Below are 22,831 nucleotides of genomic sequence, written 5' to 3'. Positions count from 1 at the left end.
TCCTTGGGTCCAAGGGTAGAATTTCCCCTCTCCCACCGAAGTAAGCTACAGGGATATTCTCCTCCCCTTCTGCAAACTGCAGTGATGTTTGAAAGGCAGAAGCAAACAGATAGATTCTAAACATCTTTATTGAGCAAATTTGGTATTTACATTGGTACAGAATCGCCTTACAGGCCAAATGGCTCTGGAAGAGACTTACGTGTGCAGTATGTTAGGGAGTTAAGAGCGAAAAGAGTGCTGTAGTCCTAGTCAATTGAACTGGGGGGTGGGCAGGGGGGTGCAGTGGTCATCAAGTGGCCAAGTAGAGGCAGCTAGAAGCAGCAACCACCTCCATTCCCAGCTGGCTCCTGGCAGCCCTGGGTGCTTGCTGGCTCAACTGCTCAGCCACAGAACAAGCTCTTCAGAGGTTACTGACTTGTTTTCTGCTCTCACGTCCCCTGGCAGTTGTCCTCTCGAGCCACAAGTGTGGCCCGATGCTAAAGGATGCTTCACACAGAACGATTTCCCATAGTGGCCTCGCTTCCATGACCGTCACATGACAAGGGCACATGTGACTCTTTTGTGTGTCTCTTTATTGTACATGTAGTATTTTCTACAGGCCGTGACTCCTGAAGGTGGGTAACAGGGCAAGAGACACGTGTGCATTCATCATCTGTGGCCATGTACATGGAAGGGCTCTTTTCCTGCACAAAGCATCTGTGTGGACACACCCCTAACAGCCCACACTTCAACTCCTCTGGAGCAAGAGGGGCAACTAGTTCAGACAAGAGTTTTCACCACAGCAGTGCGTTCAAGAGAAAACAGACTCTTCCCGCTCTACCCCCACTTGCACACCTGCAATGGAGGGATCCTCCGCTCTTACATGCCTGCAGTTGGGGGACCCCCCTCCTGCGGGGAAGGCTGCCAAAGGATCCTGGTTGCCAGAACAGCTTCACCCAAAGACTGCAGCCGCTGGTGCCCCTCGTAGCCTCTTTTGGGGGCAGGGGGCTGAGTGGACCAGAAGGCTGGTGATCCTGGGAGCTCTCTTTGGGGCTTGTCAAAACCTCAGGATAGCAGGACTTCATCTTAAGCCAGATGTGCATTTTTATTTTTGCAGTTCAGATTCCCGCCCTCAGCAGTTTGCATCTGTCCAGAAGAGGAGCAGCAGCCAAGGTCTCTCTGAGCTCAGGAAACCCAAGACCCTTCATGACGCTGCAGGGACGGCCCCCCTGCAATCCCGCTTCCTGAGGTGGAAGCCGCTGTCCTCCTCCAGTGCAGCTGCCATGCCAAGCAGGTTTACAGTGTGTCTGCTAGGATTCTCGCCAGGCTCCTGGGGTCCCTCCACCTCCACGTAGGACACCACTGTCACCAGATGGCTGCCACCGTCTAGTTTCCAGCAGAACGTTTCCCTGGAGCCAAAGTAAAAAGCAAAGTCCATTTGGGTGCTCCAGACGCACTTAAGACAAGGGAGCAGCTCACTGGCCAGGACCGCACCTCAACAGCCCTGCCTGGGGAAGGTAACAGAGAAACTGCTCCAGGCATGCAGAAGCCTTGTCTCTCCCTGTAGCAACTAGATGCCCGAAGCTGACCCCCCACCCCCACCACCCAGGGTGGAGAGTGAATCTCTGCCTAGTCACTCAAGTCAAGTGCTAGCATCCAGACTCAACTGGCCCCTGTGTTTGCCCTTTGTGTGCCACTTGGGCTGGAGTTCTGGCAACCACTGTGAGCCACAAACAAGATAGGGGTGGGTTGGGGGCATGAGAAAGGACACGAAGGCACCTGATTCAGGAACAAGGTGGTGCTAGATGCAGCATTTGCATTAGACCAGCTGCTCTTCCTGGAATTCTGGCCAAGAGGGAGGTGCTGGAATGCTCTGGAGGGGCTTCCCTACACACTCAGCTGAGAGGCTGCTGTACCTGATCCACCCGGCTGCTAACATTTCTACAGTTATTCAACAGCAGCAAACACAGAAACCTGTGCATGGAAAGAACACGAGAGGCTTCCTACCTCTGGTGGGGTTAATCAGGAGCTAAACATTCTCTTAAGTTTAGCTAGGAATCCCTCCGTGCTGTCCCCTGCCTCAGGCCTCTCCTTGCCTGCCCCCGTTCTAGTCGTGTCCCTGCCACCTAGGCACAAACAGCAGAGAGCTGCGTCAGAGTATGCATTACGACATGATGGTGCTGCCACCCATCCCTTTGGCCCGCCTTGGAACACTGCCAAGCAGGCTGTCCTAGGTGGGGAGACGAGGCCCAGGGAGTCCATGTTCTCTCCTCTTCAGATTGCCCTTATTTTTGTCATTTCAGTGGCCCAAGTGGGACCCCTTTCACGCCAACTGTTTGTTTCTTAAACTTGGTTTCATTTCTTGAAAGTGCCTCTGTAGGCAGCTTAGCCTGACTTTTCCATTATATTGCTTGCTAACTGCAATTTTTTAAGATTTCTTGGCATTTTGCTCCCATCTGTTTTGCTGTTCATCATTTGTCACGTTTCATTTGCATCTTTGCCACTCAGTGTTGTTGCGTACAGCATCTGTTTGAACCTTGGAATTTTATTTCTACCACACTTCAGTCTCTTTCTCTCTCCTGTCATTCAGTGGTCAATAAAGATACTCAGTTCCTTTAACCCCTGTGACTTCAGTTCAGCTCAACTCTGTATCTGTGATAGGATCGCAAGTCTACATGCATTACAACTCTAGCCAAGCCCTGCGGAAATGGTGGAGGTGGGTGTGGGAGGCCATCTCCCATTCAGGATGCCTCTCAAAGGGAAATACACTCCTCTGAGTCCACTGGGTGACTCTCCAACTGCACTGCGTTTCAGTGAGCAAAAGCCTCCAGCCCCTGATTCAAGGGAAAGCGCAAGAGGCAGCTATCCAGGGCTCACAACAGATTGGAGGGTAACCATACTGAATCATGATGCAACACATGCACTGGCCTTCAGATTCAAAGAATGTCAGGGCCACTCTGTTGCATGGAAACTGTTACAAAAAGGCCAGGATGCTTTGCTAACTCCTTACATTTAAAAAAAATCCACTACTATTTACTGTTTCCTCTGTCCTTTGGTCCCCAAATGCATATCACTCTCTCCCTTTTCTAAGGGGAAACTGTGATGCCACCTCAGTGTTAGCTAGCAAGGAGGGCTTACAAAACAGGAGATGGCAAGGAGGTGCTACTTGATCCCTTTCTGTGTTAGGACTGCTCTAGAACCAGAGCAGGCCATGGCCCTCGTTCTTTTGAGCGTTTGCCATTCTGGTCGTGCTGCAGTCCATACTGCTGCACTGCCAAGCAGGCCACACAACTCCAAGTCGGCCGCTTCAAGATCATCCTCATTACCAGGCCAGTTACAATGAGGCTAAAAAGTGCCCCACCAATTCCAATTCCACAGACATCCCATACCCCAGCACACTGCTTAGCCTTACCGGCTGTTGTGTTTGCCACACCGTTCACCGTCCCTTCTACCTCAGCTTCATCCTCGGCATAGCTCAACATCAAGACTCGCTGGCGGTCTGTCAACCTCCTGTGGGGTGGAGAGAAAGAAGTGCAGCACTGCATGTCAACAGGAAGGTTTGTGGCTCTGTGGTAAACCAATGACACCTAAAGACAAACTCCAGTGCAAGAGGAACAAAAGGACAGTTCTCCAGGCTTCCGTCAGACTCCTCCAAGTCACAGGCTTGCTGTTCCAGCACAGCAGCCCTTCTTGAAACTAAGGCGCCTTTTGCTGAGTGGAACCCCCTGGACGTGCAACTTCCTAGTTACTATAACTTAATTTCTTAGCCGGGCCATTTTCCATACTGGAAACAGCACATCCTCCAAAGCATCCCTCACACAAAAACCATTTTGCATGGTGCACAAATAAATCTTTAACTGTGATCCTACAGAGGCCCCCTGAGCCCCAACAGATTTTCCACTTACTTGGGGACTCTGATCTTTATATGAATGTAGTGGTCTCCATAACCATAACTGTTAACCCTGGGAATGCCTTTCCCACTCATCCGAATCCTCTGGTCAACCTGAATGCCGGGGGGTATCTGTGCAGCAGAAGGAAGAATGGGCATCAGACAAGTCCTTGCATGCAAATCTTCACACGTGCCCAGTTTTATTTCTCTCAACCCCACTGAACACAATTATTTTTAACTTGCAGTTAATTCATGGGAGATAAAACTGCTCCCACCAGAGTCAGTCCATGTACGTACCTAGACAGACAGCCAACATACGTGCAAGCTGCAACTCAACACACTTCTGAGAGCATCACTGAACACCGTGAGACTTAGTCCTGAATAGGCATACATGGGATTGCACTACAAGAATTAGAGTGGTCTGGGAAGGCCAGGTGGAATAGTGCCACCTGGAAGCAGCTTTCTACTGCTTCCAACTAGCTAACCTCTCTCCAAATAATGATGCTGACATCTCTTGCCATGCAAGTCCCTGCTCCAAACGTTCTAGATGAACTCAGAAGGAAGACCGACTGAAAATGCCTGGAGTGACTGACAAGCCAGCAGAAGCAGGGCAGAGCAGTGAACAGTAAAGGCTGCTCTAAAGGCAAGAGACCAGCCCAGTCCTAAGGCACAGACCTGTTCATGCAAAAACAGTACACACTGTTGGGAACTAGCCCTGAGCTGCTCACAGAGAGAACAGCATTCCTTGGGCCACTAATGTCAGGGAAAATTAGCCCCCACTTTTCTTGAGCCAGACCGAAAAGTCTGTAGTTGTTCCAAGTGACATACCGCAACACTGATGGTCTCATACAGACCCGGAGACCTGGCTGTACCTCCGAGGACAGCTTGTGCTATTGAGATGTAGAGGTCCGAGTGGATATCTGCACCGTCTCTCCGGAACACAGAGCTTTTCTGAACCTGGAACCAGAGAGTGGGTATGGTTCATAGACAAAACCATACAGGATGCATGCCATTTGCAAACACAGTAAAGCATGACTGATGTCCAGATAAATACATACCCTGAAGGTAATGAAAATCTCTCTCTTTCCTACAGGCATCCGAACAGTCTGTCCGTCCTCCACACCTGAAGCCAGAGCAATGACATAAGAACATAAGAAGAGCCCTGCTGGATTAGACCCGGGGTCCATCTAAGTCCAGCATTCTGTTCACACAGTGGCCTGCCAGCTGCTGACCAGGAACTCACAAGCAGGGCATGAGCACAACTGCACCCTCCCACCCATGTTCCCCAGCAACTGGTTCACTGCCTTTGGTTCTGGAGGTAGCACATAGCCATCAAGATTAGTAGCCATTGATAGTTTTCTCCTCCAGGAATCTGTCTAATCCCCTTTTAAAGCCATCCAAATTGGTGGCCATCACTACATCTTGTGGAAGTTAATTCCATAGTTCAACTATGCACTGTGTGAAGAGGTCCTTCCTTTTATCTGTCCTGAATCTCGAACCAATCAGCTTCGTAGGATGACCCTGGGTTCTAGTATTTTGAGAGAGGGAGAAAAATGTCTCCTATGCACATTCTCCTCACCATGCACAATTTTGTAGACCTCCCCTTACCCTTTTTTCCAAGCTAAACAATTCCAGCTGTTGTAACTTTCTCTCATTGGGGAGATGCTCCAGCCCCTTGATCATTTTAGTTGCCCTTTTCTGCACCTTTTCCAGCTCTACAATATCTTTTTTTAGGTGTGGTGACCAGAACTGTACACTTGGAATACTGTTCTTGGAATACTTGGAATACACAGTATTCCAAGTGTAGTCTCACCATAGATTTGTAAAGACGCAGTATAACGCTGGCAGTTTTATTCTCAATTCCTTTTCTAATTATGCCTAACATTTGCCATTTTTTACAGCAGCTGCACACTAGGTTAACATCTTCATTAGCTGTCCGCCACAACCCCAAGATCTCTTTCCTGGTCGGTCACCGCTAGCTCAGATCCCATCAGGCTATACTTGAAATTGGGATTTTTTGCCCCAACGTGCATCACTTTACCCTTGCTTACATTGAACCGCATTTGCCATTTAGATGCCCATTCTCCCAGTTTGGAGAGATCCTTTTGGAGCTCTTCACAATCCCTTTTTGTTTGAACCACCCTAAACAGAATCATAGAATAGTGGGGTTGGAAGGGGCCTACCCCCTGCTCCATGCAGTAATCCAAGTTAGAGCATCCCCGACAGATGGCTGTCCAGCCTCGTCTTGAACGCCTCTAGTGTGGGAGAGCCCACCACCTCCCTAGGTCATTGGTTCCATTGTCGTATTGCTCTTACAGTCAGGAAGTTTTTCCTGGTGTTCAGCTGGAATCTGGCTTCCTGTAACTTGAGCCCATTATTCCATCTCCTGCACTCTGGGAAGATTGAGAAGAGATCCTGGCCTTCCTCTCTGTGACAACCTCTCAAGTACTTGAAGAGCCCTATCATATCTCCCCTCAGTCTTCTCTTCTCAAGGCTAAACATGCCCAGTTCTTTCAGTCTCTCCTCACAGGGCTTTGTTTCCAGCCCCCTGATCATCTTTGTTGCCCTCCTTTGAACCCTCTCCAGATTGTCTGCATCCTTCTTCAAGTGTGGTGCCCAGAACTGGACACAGTACTCCAGAGAGGCCTAACCAGTGCTGAGTAGAGGGGGACTGGTACTTCCCGAGATTTGGAAGCTATGCTTCTATTAATGCAGCCCAAAAGAGCATTGGCCTTTTTTGCAGCCACATCACATTGTTGGCTCCTATTCAGCTTGTGATCGACAACAATTTCAAGATCCTTCTCGCTTGTAGTGTTGTTGAGCCACGTATCCCCCATCTTGTAACTGTGCATTTGGTTTCTTTTTCCTAGGTGCAGAACTTGGCATTTATCCCTATTAAAGGTTATTCTGTTGTTTTCTGCCCAGCGCTCCAGTCTATCAAGATCACTTTGAATCTTGTTTCTGTCTTCCAAGGTATTAGCTATCCTGCCAATTTTGTGTCATCTGCGAATTTGATCAGCATTCCCTGCACCTCCTCCTCCAAGTCATTAATCAAAATGTTGAACAGCACTGGGCCCAGGACTGAGCCCTGCGGTACCCCACTCATTACCTCTCCCCAGTTTGAGAAGATCCCATTGATAAGCACTCTTTGAGTTTGATTCTGTAGCCAACTGTGGATCCACTGGATCGTTGTTTCATCTAGCCCACTTTGAGCTAGTTTGCTCATCAGGACATCATGGGGCACTTTGTCGAAAGCTTTGCTGAAGTCAAGGTATATTATGTCCAAAGCATTTCCACAGTCCACAAGGGAGGTTACTTGATCAAAAAATGAGATCAGATTCGTCTGGCAGGATTTGTTCTTGACAAATCCACGCTGGCTTCGAGTAATCACTGCATTGTTTTCAAGGTGCTTACAGATGGATCTGCTCCAGAATTTTCCCAGGGATTGATGTCAGACTGACTGGTCTGTAGTTCCCAGGTTCCTCCTTTTTACCCTTTTTGAAGATATAGACAACGTTAGCCCTCCTCCAGTCATCTGGCACTTCACCCGTCCTCCATGATTTCTCAAAGAGAATAGACAGCGGTTCTGAGAGTTCTTCTGCCAGTTCCTTTATTACTCTAGGATGCAGTTCATCTGGCCCTGGAGATTTGAACTCATCGAAAGTAATTAGGTGTTCCTTGACCGTATGCCTATCGATCTCAAGCTGCAATCCTGCCCCTTCAGCCTGTACTTTGCCTTTGCCAGGGGGGTCATCGACCCTCTTTTGGGAGAAGACTGAGCCAAAGTAGGAATTGAGCACTTCTGCCTTCTCTTTGTCATCTGTTATCATTTTGCCATCCTTATTTAATAGCTGAACCACCATTTCTTTCCTCTGCCTTTTACTATGCACGTATCTCTGTTTTTCTTTTAGCATCCCTTGCTAACCTCAGCTCGTTCTCAGCTTTAGTCTTCCTGACGCCATCCCTGCAATTCTGTGCTACCTGCCTGTACTCTTCCTTTGTTACTTGGCCTTCCTTCCACTTCCAATATGTGTCCTTTTTTGTTTTCAGGTCATCTCTATGCTTTTTGTGAAGCCACATTTGCTGCTTCTGTTGTTTTCCACCTTTTTTTCTTGTTGGAATTGTTTGTAATTGTGCCTTGAGAATTTCCTTTTTAAAAAACTCCCACCCATCTTGGACTCCTTTTCTCGTTAGAGTCACTTGCCATGGGACCTTAATTATCATTGTTCTGAGTTTATTAAATCAGCTTTCCTAAAATCCAGGGTACAGGTTTGGCTACACTTGGCTTTTGCTTCCTTTAGAACCAAGAACTCAAGTACAACATGGTCGCTTTCCCCCAGAGTTCCTGTAAGTGCTACTTGATCCACTAAGTCATCTCTGTTGGTTAGGATCAAGTCAGGGATAGCCAATCCTCTAGTTCCTTCCTCTACTTTCTGTAGGAGGAAGTTATCCGCCACACAAGTCAGGAATTTCCTGGAGGGGCCATGTTTTGCAGAATTTGTCTCCCAACAAATATTGGGGAAATTGAAGTCCCCCATTACTACTACATCATACTTCCTAGAAACTTTGGCTATTTGCTTTTCAAAAGTTTCATCCTTGTCTTCTCTTTGATTGGGTGGCCAGTAGTAGACTCCGACCACCATGTTCCTGTTATACTTTGCTCCATTTATTTTAACCCAGATGCTCTCGATGGGGCTACCAAGCTCATCCTCCTGTATTTCTATGCAGATATATGCATTTTTAACAATGTTTAACAATAATAATTTGGTGTCATCCGCAAACTCGGCCACTTCACTGCTCAGTCTTAATTCCAGATCATTTATGACCAGTTTGAAAAGCATTGGTCCCAATACAGATCCCTGTGGGACTCCACTATTTACTTAATTGGGAAAATTTACCATTTATTCCTACTCTCTGCTTTCAGTTTTTTAACAAGTTACTGATACATAAAAGCACCTGTCCTCTTATTCCATGACTGGTACGTTTGCTCAGAAGTCTTTGGTGATGGACTTTGTCAAAAGCCTTTGGAAAGTCCAAGTAAACAGTGTTTACCGGATCACCCCATCTACATATTTATTGAGACTCTCAAAGAACTCCAAAAGGTTAGTGTGACAGGACTTACCTTTGCGGAAGCTGTGTTGATTCTTTTTCAGCAGGGCTTGTCCTTCTATATACTTACTAATTTAACTTTAATAATGCCTTCAACCAATTTACCCAGAACAGACATTAAGCCAACCGGCCTGTAATTTCCTGGATCCCCCAGGATCCCTTTTTGAAAATTGGTGTTCCATTGGCCATCTTCCAGTCCTCTGGTATAGAGGCTGACCTTAGGGACATCTTGCATAGTTTGGTTAGAAGATCAGCAATTTCATATTTGAGTTCTTTGAGAACTCTAGGAAGGATTCCATCTGGGCCAGGTGATTCATTTGTTTTCAATTTATCAATAAGATTGAGGACTTCTTTTGTCACCATTATTTGCCTCAGTTCCTCAGACTCTCTTCCTGAAAACATCAGTTCACACACAGGTATCTGTCCTATATCTTCTGCAGTGAAGACAGATGAAAAGAATTCATTCAGCTTCTCTGCAGTCTCCTTGTCCTCCTTCAGTACTCTTTTAACTCCATTGTCATCCAGTGGTCCAACTGCTTCCCTAGCTGGGTTTTTGCTTTTGATATACTGAATTCTTTATTGTTGGCCTTGATGTTGTTAGCGATATGCTCCTCAAAATGCTTTTTTGCATCTCTTATTGTCTGCTTGCATCGCCTTGTGCAAGCTTGTGCTACCTTTTGTTTTCCTCACTTGGGCCAGACTTCCATTTTCTGAAGGAAGCTCTCTTTTCTCTCATTTATTTTAATTAATTAATTAATTAAACGTCTTAATCTCCCATCTGGCCGGTCACCCGGCCACTCTGGGCGATGTACATCAATACAAACCATTTTAAAACACAAAATTTTACATTAAAACATCATACTTCTAAAAATACCCTAACTCACCCCAAAAGCCTGCCTGAACAACCACGTTTTTAGTGCATGGTGGCAGCTTATTAAAGAGGGGGCATAGCGGAGTTCCCTAGGGAAGGAGTTCCACAGAGTGGGGGCCAACACAGAGAAGGCGCTCTCCCTCATCCTCACCAGCCTGGCTGTCCTGGCTGATAGGAACAGAGAGAAGGCCATCCAAGGCTGATCTTTTTAAGCCACCTGTCTGGTGCTGCTGGAGGCGCTCCTTGAGATAGGCTGGGCCGGAACCATATAGGGTTTTAAAGATCAAAACCAACACCTTGAATTTGGCCTGGAAAACAACTGGTAACCAGTGCAACTCCTTCAGCACTGGAGTGATGTGATCACGCTGGCAGCTGCCTTTAATCAGGTGAGCCACCACGTTCTCTACCAGCTGCAGCTTCCGAACCATCTTCAAGAGTAACCCCACGTAGAGTGCATTACAGTAGTCTAGACAAGAGGAGACCAGGGCATGTACTACCGATGGAAGCAGATGGTCGGGAAGGTAGGGGCGCAGCCACCGTATCAGATGGAGTTGGTACAGTACTGTTCGGCTCACAGCTGACACCTGAGCCTCCAAGGACAGTTGGGAGTCTAAAATGACTCCCTGGCTGCGGACCTGGTCTTTTCTCTAATAGCTCCCTTAACCCTGCTTGTTAACCATGCCAGTGTCCTCCTGGACTTAGTGCTACCTTTCCTAACCTGTGGTATACATTTTAGCTGGGCTTCTATTATCGTGGTTTTGAGTAGTCTCCAAGCATTTTGAAGGGATTTAATCCTCTTGACTCCCCCTTTTAACTTCCTTTTCACCAGTTTCTTGATTTTAGAGAAGTTTCCTCTTTTGAAGTGACTGTATTGGACTTCTGCAATTTCCCACTTAAATATATGTTAAATCTGATAGCACCGTGATCACTGTTTCCAATTGGATCAACAATATTTACATCTCATACTAGGTCCTGCGCGACACCACTTAGGATTAAATCCAAGGTTGCCTCCTCTTTGGTCGGTTTCATGACCAATTATTCTAGGGCGCATCATTTTCGGCATTGAGAAATTTAACCTCTTTGTCATGGCTGGAATATGCATTTATCCAATCAATGTGGGGGTAATTGAAGTCACCCATTATTACAACACTTCCTTGTTTGGAGGCCTCCCTGATTTCGTTTTCCATCTCAAGGTCACTCTGAGCATTCTGGTCTGGGGAACGATAGCATGCACTAAATTAGTTTTGGAGCCTGGTGTTGCCACCCACAGTGCTTCTGTGGAAGAGCCTATCCCTTCTAGGTGTCCTAGTCTGCTCGACACTATGCCCTCTTCGACATACAGGGCAACACCTCCCCTAGTACACCCTCCCCTGTCCATTCTATAGAGTTTATATCCAGAGATGACCGTATCCCACAGGTTCTCTCTGCTCTACCAGGTTTCTGCAATGTCCACTATATCCAGGTTTTCCTTTAAAGTCAAGCACTCCAACTCTCCCATTTTGGCTCAGAGGTTTCTAGCGTTTGCATAAAAACACCTATACACGGTGTCCCTCCCCAGATGCCTCTGGCGTGTGCATCTTTTGCTTTGGGACATTGGCCCCTTTGATTGGCTCTTATGTTCTGCCATGCACTCTTGGCCTATTTCCTCCCCTTCTACATTTGGGCAATCAAAAACATTTTCATCTTCATCTCTTTGGGATGATTTAACCCGAACTGGAAGCTTCCCAGCTCCTGTCGGCTTTCCCCAGGGTTTCGTTTAAAAGCTGCTCTGCCACGCTTCTTATGTTTAGCGCCAGCAGTCTGGTTCCATTTTGGATCAAGTTGAGTCCATCCTTCTTGTACAGGCCCAGCTTTTCCCAAAACAAGCCAGTGCTTAACAAATCTGAACCCCTCCTCCCTGCACCACCGTCTCATCCACGCATTGAGACTCCTCAGCTTCGCCTGTCTAGCTGGCCCTGCGTGTGGAGCAGGTAGCATTTCCGAGAAAGCCACCTTGGTGGTCCTGGATCTCAACCTCCTACGCAGCAGCCTAAATTTGGCTTTCAGGACCTCATGACTACATTTCCCCACATCACTGGTACCAACATGGGCCACGACCACTGACTCCACCCAGCACTATCTCCTAGGCTATATAGACGGTGTGTGATATCTGTAACCTTCGCACCAGGCAGGCAATTCACCATGCAGTCTACATGACCATCACAACCCAGCTGTCTATGTGTCTAACGATCATATCTCCCACTACGACAAGTCCTCCTCCCCCCAGAGGCACATCTTCGGTGCAAGAGGATGTTTGTTCATCTTCCGAGGAATGGGTCCCGTCTAAGGGATCATTTCCCTCTTCCTCAGAATGACGCCCTCCTTCCCCAAGACTTGCATTCTCCATGACAGCAGAGGAGCTGTTGCCCTGGGAGTGGGACACAGCTACTAGGTCCCTGAAGGTCTCATCCACCAACCTCTCTGCCTCTCTTAGCTTCTCCAGGTCAGCAACCTTGGCCTCAAGGGAACACACTTATTCCCTGAGAGCCAGGAGTTCATTACACCGAGCACACACCCACAACTTCCATCCAGCAGGTAGTCGTACATGCAATACACTGGATAGCTCCCATCCTCCTACTGGCTTTCTACCTTCATAACTGTTTTTTTTTTTTTAATTTGGGTGTGTTTTCCCTGGTAAACTTAGTTGTTTACTACGAGAAGGTGGAGAAATTAGTTAGTTATTTATTTCCAGTTACTTATGAGTATGGAATAGGAAGGAAAGAGTCAGCTGCCCTGGCTTTCTTGCCCTGTTGCTAAACTCGCACAGATGCTTAACTCGCTTGTTTGATGATGCTTTGTCACTGAGGCTGAGATGCCTCGTGTTCAGAGAGCTGGCTCCCTCACAAGCGTGCCTCCTTATATAGATAGGCCCAACTGCTGCCGCAGTGAATCTGTTTGGAAGGCCTCGTTTGAAAAGCAAGGAAGGTTGTGTGTGAACTCCTGATCAGCACTGGCTTTCAGTGGATGGGAATGTAGGTCAGTCCCGTCCCCCGTCCCCCCCCCCGAGAATGGTGATTCCTTATTTAGGAAGGACGCTATTAACAATAGTGAATGGGAGACCTATTGAGGGGAGATCCTGTATTCAATGAGTCGTTGGGGGGGACAGCAGACAAAGGGTAGGTGATTTGGGAAGGCTGTGGCTTGCAAGGTCTAGATCCTTTTTCTATGTGTTTTTTAAAATTTAAATGATATGCTGAACCCTTAAACTTGATTTAGTGAACTGCTCTTTGAAGCCTAAAGCCTGAGCCTAAACTAAGCCCAATCTGAAGCTAGCCTACACTTTTTCCTGCTTTAGGAAGACTCCTCCACTGCTTTACTTTATAAAAACTTAAATGATATGCTGAACCCTTAAACCTACTTTATTTAGTGAACTTCTCTTTAAGGCCTAAAGCCTGAGCCTAAACATAAATATCAACTCTTTCCCCAGCACCATGCTTTATGCTTCCCCCTCTGAGAAGCTGCACATTTTGAGAGGTAAAGCAGATTATTCTTCCATTCTTAATTTCTGGAGCTGCCCACTCAGATTAGGTCTAAACATTTGCAAAGTCAGATTTCCCTCTCTGATATGTTTCTCACAGAGCAAACCAAGTTTCACATAAGAATAGCAGCCACTATTCTACCAACACATACGGACCTGCTGGAACTGGGACGATCACAGATTTCTTCTGTTTGGTCTGGCCAGAGCCACGACATAATCCGCAAGGGGTTGTCATAACAGAGCCACGCCCACCACATCGCCGACAGGTAGAACGCATGACAAAGGGGCCTGTATTGATTGTCTCCTATGAAAAGGAAGATGCAGGGAAAGGTGAAGCAGCAGAAGAGGCTTTCTTCTGTATTTTTCTAACTGTGGGAGTCTCAACCAATTCATGATCCCCAACATTTAAGTTTAACTGAACTTTTAATATTTTAACTGTTTTTATTCTTTTATTGCTGTAAGCCGCCTTGGGAGGTCTTCTGCCCTGAAAGGCGGCCAAGACATGTTTTAAATAAATAAATAAACTGAAGCCAAGAAAAGAAGGCTCTTCTCCTCCTCCGAGAAGCAGAGGCCCAGCTGGCCCTTAGACAGGAGGCTCTGCAGTGCAGCGGGACGGGCAGAATCTGCCTGCCTATGCGTTTCCACCCACCAATACACTTACCATGCCAGTGCCATTGCAGTAGTGGCAGTGCTGCACTTTGGTGCCTGGTTCATGCCCTTTGCCATCACACCGCTGACAGGCATCACTGATGTTCACCACAATCTCCTTGTTAACCCCCTTTGCGGCCTGATTGAACGTCAGCTCCATCACGTACTGCAGGGAGGAAGGAAAGATGGCCAGCTGTCATTCGGTACTCAAAGATCAGGGGCCCCTCTTCTGACCCATCATTGTGCACACAGCAAAGGACCGTGATGTGGGATGGAAAAATTCCCAGTTTTAGAAATGGCATTGTTGCATAAAAGGCATCATTCACAAAATATATCACATGACAACTGTAATGCAGGTCATAGGAAAATCGGAATCTGCCGTATACTGAGTCAGACCCTAGGTCCACCCAGCCTGGTATTGTTGACACTGACAGGCAGCAGCGGCTCTGCAGGGTTTCGGGCAGGATTCTTTCCTAGCCACACCTGGAGATGCTGCTGGGGACTGAACCTGGGACCTTCTGCCTGCAAAGCAGGAGCTCTGCCACTTCCCAAGTCAAATTGGGCAACTGCAATGGATATAATATCAGTCAAATCTAAAGTTTAATTTGTGGTTAACTTTTTTCAAGTGACTTTCTTTAAGGAGCACATATATTTATATACACAGCTCTTCACGCAAAAAGTAATATATTCAGTTTTCAGTGGCTTCATTTCTCACCCCACTCACCTCAAAATCTAAATAACGTAAGGGAAGTATATGCCATTGAATTGCCATGTCTTAAAATATTTACAAGTACTCTAATAAAAACAATTTTCAAGTAAAGCTTTGAATTTGTCGAGCACCAACATTTAAATCCAACTAAGAGTTGTTGTTGTTGTTCAGTCGTTCAGTCGTGTCCGACTCTTCGTGACCCCATGGACCAGAGCACGCCAGGCCTTCCTGTCCTGTGCTCTCTCCCGGAGTGTGCTCAAGTTCATATTCATTGCATCGGTGATTCTATCTAGCCATCTCATCCTCTGCTGTCCCCTTTTCCTTTTGCCTTCAGTCTTTCCCATCATCAGGGTCTTTTCCAGAGACTTTTCTCTTCGCATTAGGTGGCCAAAATATTTGAGCTTCAGCTTCAGTATCTGTCCTTCCAATGAGCACTCAGGGTTGATTTCCTTTAGGATTGACTGATTTGACCTCCTTGCAGTCCAGGGGACTCGTAAGAGTCTTCTCCAGCACCACAGTTCGAAAGCATCAGTTCTTCGGCGATCAGCCTTCCTTATAGTCCAGCTCTCACAGCTATACATTACTACTGGGAAAACCATAGCTTTGATTAGACGGACCTTTGTCGGCAAGGTGATGTCTCTGCTTCTTACCATGCTGTCTAGGTTTGCCATAGCTTTCCTCCCAAGGAGCAAGCGTCTTTTAATTTCATGGCTACAGTCACCGTCCACGGTGATCTTGGAGCCCAAGGAAGTAAAATCTTTCACTGCTTCCATGTCTTCCCCTTCTATATGCCAGGAAGTGATGGGGCCAGAAGCCATGATCTTCGTTTTTTTAATGCTGAGTTTCAAACCAGCTTTTGCACTCTCCTCTTTCACCCTCAACAATAGGCTCTTTAGATCCTCTTCGCTTTCTGCCATTAGGGTGGTATCGTCTGCATATCGGAGGTTGTTGATAATTCTCCCGGCAACCTTAATTCCGACCTGTGCTTCATCCAACCGGCGTTTCTCATGATGTACTCTGCATAGAAGTTAAATAAGCAGGGCGACAATATGCAGCCTTGTCGTACTCCTTTCCCAATTTTGAACCACTCGGTTGTTCCACGTCTGGTTCTTACTGTTGCTTCTTGACCCTTGTACAGGTTTCTCAGGAGACAGGTAAGGTGGTCTGGTGCTCCCATCACTTTAAGAATTTGCCACAGTTTGTTGTGATCCACACAATCAAAGGCTTTAGCGTAGTCAATGAAGCAGAAATAGGCGTTTTTCTGGAATTCTCTTGCTTTCTCCATGATCCAGCGAATGTTGGCGATTTGATCTCTAGTTCCTCTGCCTCTTCGAAACCCAGCTTGTACTTCCAGTAGTTCTCGGTTTGCATACTGCTGAAGCCTAGCTTGTGGGATTTTGAGCATCACCTTGCTGGCATGTGAAATGAGCGCAATTGTGCGGTAGTTTGAACACTCTTTGGTGTTGCCCTTCTTTGGAACTGGAATGTAACCTGACCTTTTCCAGTCTTGCGGCCATTGTTGAGTGTTCCAAATTTGTTGGCATATTGAGTGCAGCACTTTAACAGCATCATCTTTTAGGATTTTAAATAGTTCAGCTGGAATACTGTCATCTCCGCTAGCTTTGTTGTTACTAATGCTTCCTAAGGCCCACTTGACTTCACTCTCAAGGATGTCTGGCTCAAGTTCAGTGACCGCACTATCATGGCTATCAGGGACATTAAGATCTTTCCTGTATAGTTCTTCTGTGTATTCTTTCCACCTCTTCTTAATCTCATCTGCTTCTGTTAGGTCCCTGCCTTCTTTGTCCTTTATCATGCCCATCTTTGCACAAAACGTTCCCTTGAGATCTCCAATTTTCTTGAAAAGATCTCTAGTCTTTCCCATTCTGTTGTTTTCCTCAATTTCTTTGCATTGTTCATTTAAGAAGGCCTTCTTGTCTCTCCTTGCTATTCTCTGGAACTCTGCATTCATTTGGATATATCTTCCCCTTTCTCCCTTGCTTTTCGCTTCCCTTCTTTCCTCAGCTACTTGTAAAGCCTTATCAGACAGCCACTTGGCTTTCTTGCATTTCTTTTTCTTTGGGATGGATTGAGTTGCTGCCTCCTGAACAATGTTAAGGACCTCCGTCCATAGTTCCTCAGGCACTCTGTCTATCAGGTCTAATCCCTGAAATCTATTCCTCACCTCCACTGTATATTCATCAGGGATATGATTGAGGTTATACCTGAACGGTTTAGTGGTTTTCCCGACGTTCTTCAATTTAAGCCGAAATTTTGCAAGAAGCAGCTCATGATCTGAGCCACAGTCAGCTCCAGGTCTTGTTTTGACTGACTGTATAGAGCTTCTCCTCAAATATTTTGGCCACCTAATGCGAAGAGAAAACTCTCTGGAAAAGACCCTGATGCTGGGAAAGACTGAAGGCAAAAGGAGAAGGGGACGGCAGAGGATGAGATGGCATTGCGCACCGATGCAATGAATATGAACCTGAGCACACTCCGGGAGATTGCGCAGGACAGGAAGGCCTGGCATGCTATGGTCCATGGGGTCACGAAGAGTCAGACACGACTGAACGACTGAACAACAACAACATAGAGCTTCTCCATCTTTGGCTGCAAAGGACATAATCAATCTGATTTCGATATTGACCATCTGGTGATGTCCATGTGTAGAGTCGTCTCTTGTGCTGTTGGAAAAGAGTGTTTGCTATGATCAGCGTGTTCTCGCGGCAAAACTCTATTAGCTTTTGTCCTGCTTCATTTTGTACACCAAGGCCATGCCTGCCTGTTATCCCAGTGATTTCTTGACTTCCTACTTTAGCATTCCAATCCCCTATGATGAAGAGGACATCTTTTTTTGGTGTTAGTTTTAGAAGGTGTTGTAGGTCTTCATAGAACCGATCAACCTCAGCTTCTTCAGCATCAGTGGTTGCGGCATAGACTTGAATTACTGTGATGTTAAATGGTTTGCCTTGGATTCGTACTGAGATCATTCTATCGTTTTTAAGATTGTACCCCAGTACTGCTTTTCCCACCCTTTTGTTGACTATGAGTGCTACTCCATTTCTTCTAAGGGATTCTTGCCCAAAGTAGTAGATATGATGGTCACCTGAATTAAATTCGCCCATGCCTGTCCATTTTAGTTCGCTGATTCCCAAGATGTCGATGTTCAATCTTGCCATCTCATGTTTGACCACCTCCAGCTTAGCTTGATTCATTGATCTTACATTCCAGGTTCCTAAACAATATTGTTCTTTACAGCATCGAATTTTCTTTTCACCACCAGACACATCCACAGCTGAGTGTCCTTTCGGCTTTGGCCCAGCTGCTTCACTCTTTCTGGCGCTACTTGGAAATACCCTCTGCTCTTCCTCAGTAGTATATTGGACACCTTCCAACCTGAGGGGCTCATCTTCCAGCGTCATCTCTTTTAGCCTTGTGATACGTTCCATGGGGTTTTCTTGGCAAGAATACTGGTGTGGGTTGCCATTTCCTTCTCCAGTGGACCACATTTTGTCAGAACTCTCTGCCATGACCTGTCCATCTTGGGTGGCCCTGCACGGCATAGCTTATGGCTTCGCTGAGTTACGCAAGCCCCTTCGCCACAACAAGGCAGTGATCCATGAAGGGGAATAACTAAGAGTATGTTACTAAATTTCTCCCCTAAATAATGCCATTCAACTACTACTGGAAATCAGAAAACATTTACACAGCGTGGAAAATTTACATAGTCTATTTTTTAAATTTTGTTTTCAAACACAAGCCAATTATGTTAAATCAAATTCAAAGTGTTCTAGAAAACCCATATCACTGGTGAAGGAGAAAAAGAGATGTCACGTGGTCAGACTGCATACTCATGCTTGACAGTGTCAGAGGCTGAACGAGAGGGCCCTCAGTTCAAAAGATGAAGAAGGTATGTTGAACAGCTGCTTAGTAGCAGCACCCAAAAGAAACCAAAATCCTTTTTCTTTTGTTCCTCTTTTCCAGGGATACATGCATTAAATTTTCTAGCATTTCAGATACTATGCAGCCAGCAGCAGAAAATCTCAGAAAGATCCCAGAAAGCCCTACTAATCAGGGTGGAATGACCTGTTCACTCAGCCATTTTATGTTCCCAAACCCGTATTTCCCAAGTTAACATGAATGCAAGGTACTTGCAGAGGAAGAGTCGGAAGGTAGGAGGAGCATGCTTAACCCTTCTTCCACCTTTTGATCATTTACTTCTGGTTTCAGAGACTTGTAGGGGGGGGAGTCGCACTCACTGATTCTCCCCTCCAAGTGCCCCCAGTTCCTGCATTACCACACGTTCCCTTGCAACATGTGATTCCATCCTCATCACCCCCTCAGTGGCTTGACTGAGATGAGCGTCTCTGGGGGGAAAAGGTACACACATCCTTCATACTTACCTCCTGTGGCTGATCAAAGACAGTGTGAAAGTCTCCAAAAGGGGACCCTGAAAACTCCCCAAAGATCTTCCTGAACAGCTCCTCTGGATCCACAGTAGGACCACCACGCCAGTACTGTTGCCCGGAACCCGCTGAGCCCGCATCAAAGCCAGCTGTACCGTAAGTATCGTACTGTTTCCGCTTCAGTTCATCACCTAAGACCTACAAGTGAGACGGTAGTTGTCAGGGCTTGGTTTTTGCATTACAGTCGACCACTCCAGGCTGAGCCAGCAATGACATGCAGAGGACAAACACGTTACCTCGTAAGCTTCAGCCAGCTGGGAGAACTTCTCCTTTGCTTTAGGGTCATCTTTATTTGTGTCAGGGTGATACTTCTTGGCAAGCTAAGCAAAAAAGACCCCAAAATTAAAAATTCAGAACAAAAGCAATTCCAGAGGAATAATATATTCTAGTATAATAGACTTCAGTTCCAACTATCCAAAAAGTTCTTTAACTTATTCCAAGTTCTTTAACTTCAGGAAAAACTTCCTGACTGTTAGAGCAATACGACAATGGAACCAATTACCTAGGGAGGTGGTGGGCTCTCCCACACTGGAGGCATTCAAGACGAGGCTGGACAGCCATCCGTCGGGGATGCTCTAACTTGGATTCCTGCATTGAGCAGGGGGTTGGACTTGATGGCCTTGTAGGCCCCTTCCAACCCTACTATTTTATGATTCTATGAACTTATTCTCTTGCCCCTTCCCCCCCTAAAATGCGATCAGGTGAGTAATTTTAACCCGATGCGATGCAGTCCAAATTCTTCTCAGTGGCAACCCTAGATTGGCTTAGTAATATGGAAGTGCGAAGGTGACAAGCAGAACAGGGCAGCTCTAACATCACTGATCTGGTTTTAAAAAAGGAAGTGACCTACTCAATTGGATAACATCCCTATGATAATCTGTATTATCAGTGAGGGAGAATATAAAATATGGGCAGGATTCCGAGATTTCACCCTTAACACCAATCTTACAGAATTAGATGTTTGCTGAAAATAAGGAATTTGTTTGGCAGTATTATAATACATCATGGCTGGAGATTATGTGGGCTGTAGAGGGCACCAGGTTGGGGACGGGTGTTATAACGTATGAAGACCACCTGGCCTCCCTAGCATAAAGGATTTTTTTTAGCAATGGTCAGACAATGCAATATGATAAAATCTCTTAAAATGGGAGGTTACAGGCCTATATTTTATCAACTCGTTGCCTTAAATATAAGAATATATAAAGAGGAACCTTGCCCCATTAGAAAAGGTGATGATTCTGCTAATACTATAGAATCAAAGTAGGGCTGGAAGGGTAGTAGGGCTGGAAAGACCTATAAGACCATTGAGTCCAACCCCCTGCTCAATGCAGGAATCTAAACAATTACTATCTAAGATTCATGATTCATTAACGAAGGACAATGTTAATGGGAACTATTAAGGGAAGGGAACTATTTCTATCTTCAATAACAAGTACAGGAGAGATTTGGGAATGCTAATAACAGGGAAAACTGTTGGGAGTAGTATTTATTAAGGAGACAAACTTGACTATTTCTACTAACATGAGAGAAAAACATTTTAAAGTTTTATGCCACGGGTACCCAAAAGTCACAATGTGTTATTGTGCTGCTAACCACTATGCCTGGAAGAGCTCAGCTGCCTGACTTCCCATATTACCCCATATGGAGCTTCTAGATAAAGCCACGTGATCCTGAGCCACAGTGTATGTGTAGCAGCTCTTTTACACCCTGGGAGATCAGGCTTTCATTCCCTTGGTCTCCTGTGTGCAGAGCTTCTGTCCTCTGCTAAGGGAATTGATATGCCAACAGAGACTGTTAAAAAAAATTGCAACAAGAGCTGCTCTTAAAGACAGCTGTACCCCTTACTAGCAATCTGTTTCCCAGGCAGCTTAACACAGAACCATCCTCACTAAATTCTTGTTAACTATTTGAAATATTTTCTGCTGCTTATCACTTGCTTTTCTTCTTCCCTTAAAAGTACTCTGACGTGAACTTCCCGAAGAAGCTAAGAGTGATGAGGATCTACTGCAGCAAGCTAAAAGCACACCAGTGTGGCAACCAGACAAGAGAGAAGGAAAGCAGAAGTCTCAAAAAGATCTTGACAAGAGCAATGGGATGGCAGCTGACTTCACCGGGCAAGGCAGTCCCATACCCATCTTTCAGAGTGGAAAGGAAAATACTTTTATGGGGCTTCTAATAGGAATACACCCTTTGCAAAAAAAAATCACCTGGAACCCCTTGCTTCAAAGTAACAAACCCAATACTCTTTTTGGTACTGTGGACTAGTTTGCTCTTCTAAATCTGGCCAACAATATTAGAAATTTCTTTTCCACCATTTTCCAGGACCTAAAGAACATGATCCAGAATCCCCTCCCTGCTCCTCCAAAGTTAGCCCATCTAGTCCTGAAGATTCTGGCTAGTTAGAAAGCATTAGGCAGTGCAACAGAAGCTTGAACTCAAATGCACAACAGAAGAGGTCAGGTGAAACAAGTTGTCATGCTGTGATCCCAACACCACCCCCTCCCGAGTGTGCATCTCTTGTTTCAAGAAATAGGATCTGTCCCCATTCTCTTCAGCAAACACGCCTGGTAATAGGCCTTCTTGATCTCCTTCTGGCTGGCAGTTCGAGGCACTCCCAAAATCTGGTAAAAATCCTCTTTGGCGCAGGTCAGGGAGCTGGTGTGAAATGAGGCAGCACAGATAAGAGGATGATGTCTAACTCCTACAGAAAGTAAAACAGGGTTTTGTGACAATCTAGGATGACCTTTTCCCATTCTTATCTACATGATCTGTGTAAAGAACACAATAACCCCTTTCATACTTGGATCCTTTAAAATCCAGACACATCTTAACGCCCACAGCAGAAAGGTGTGAAACTCCAAGCAGCCTGCAAGTCATATGAACAGGCAAAGCAGCCTTCTACCTTGGGTCCATCTAGCCCAGAGCTACCTAGTCAAAAAGGCTGCAGGTCTGGGTCAGAAAAAGGCTCTTCCCCAGCACCCCTTCAGCTGGAGGTGCCAGGAGCTGAGCCTGGAGCTTGCTGCAGGTGAAACAGGCACTCAGGCACTAGGCTATGTTCTTCATACGGTGCCCTACTGTGAGCGTCATCGCCTGTCTGTACTGCCTTTAACAGCAGCCCAGCAGGCGGAAATTCAACCCGTGAAGCCTTCCCCGCTTTCCTCTATCTCAGTGCCAGGAAGAGCTTCCCCCGCTGCATGCCTGTAGGCCAGGCAGCTGTTGATAAGGGGGCAGACCCAAGCCTGCTGCTGGGGCCGCTCAGCGACAAAGGCAACTACTCTGCGCGCGCTCAGAGGCACTCTTGCGTTTCCCTGTGACGTCACGAACGCAGGCCACCCACCCCCCGCTTGCCCTCACCGGAGCTGCTTCCGAGCCGCGGCACCAAGACCGGGCGAGGCGCGAGGGAGCCGACGGGGCCCGCGCTCAGCCACCGGGCCAGGCGCAGGGCCAACAGCCGCCGCCGCGCCTCCCCGCCGCCCACCCGGCTGCCCCCGGCGACCGCGGCCACCGCCGCCCCCCTCAGCCAGCGTGAGGCGCACACCGCCGCCATCTTGGACCGCTCCGGCACGCTGCGCCTGCGCGTCCGCCGCCGGCGAGCCAGAGAGTACTGTGTGCGCAAGCGCATGGGGAAGGAGGGTGGGTAAAG

At 46.7% G+C, this 22,831-nt stretch overlaps 1 protein-coding gene across 2 annotated transcripts; it reads right to left on the bottom strand.

Moving 5' to 3' along the window:
- Nucleotides 1-111: 111 nt before the first annotated feature.
- On the bottom strand, nt 112-22,753 carry DNAJA3 (DnaJ heat shock protein family (Hsp40) member A3). Of its 2 annotated transcripts, XM_084817991.1 has the most exons (12): nt 22,543-22,753; nt 21,753-21,889; nt 19,425-19,508; nt 19,126-19,326; nt 14,027-14,179; nt 13,522-13,669; nt 4,927-4,991; nt 4,697-4,825; nt 3,885-4,000; nt 3,392-3,489; nt 1,987-2,105; nt 112-1,388 (listed from the first exon to the last, which is right to left on the bottom strand). In XM_084817991.1, exons 1-11 carry the CDS (start codon nt 22,733-22,735, stop codon nt 2,002-2,004), a joined length of 1,428 nt encoding a protein of 475 aa, XP_084674117.1. In that variant the 5' UTR covers nt 22,736-22,753; the 3' UTR covers nt 112-1,388; nt 1,987-2,001. The 2 variants fall into 2 exon arrangements, with proteins under 2 accessions (XP_084674117.1, XP_084674118.1); XM_084817992.1 differs by lacking the exon at nt 1,987-2,105.
- Nucleotides 22,754-22,831: the final 78 nt, after the last annotated feature.

This window comes from Heloderma suspectum, chromosome 12 (genome assembly GCF_057233095.1).
Source record: "Heloderma suspectum isolate Gila_16-S chromosome 12, 16-S_ref, whole genome shotgun sequence".
Lineage (NCBI taxonomy): Eukaryota > Metazoa > Chordata > Lepidosauria > Squamata > Helodermatidae > Heloderma > Heloderma suspectum.
The sequence above is the reverse complement of the archived record's forward strand: the minus strand, read 5'-3'. Positions and strand labels throughout refer to the sequence as shown.

Coding starts and splice junctions, on each gene's coding strand:
- DNAJA3 (XM_084817991.1), bottom strand. CDS start 22,735: ATGGCGGCGGTGTGCGCCTCACGCTGGCTGAGGGGGGCGGCGGTGGCC. Junction 19,509..21,752: donor TCAAGAAGGCCTATTACCAG/GCGTGTTTGCTG, acceptor TTTTTTGCTTAG/CTTGCCAAGAAGTATCACCC. Junction 4,001..4,696: donor ATGAGACCATCAGTGTTGCG/GTATGTCACTTG, acceptor TCTGCTGCACAG/ATACCCCCCGGCATTCAGGT.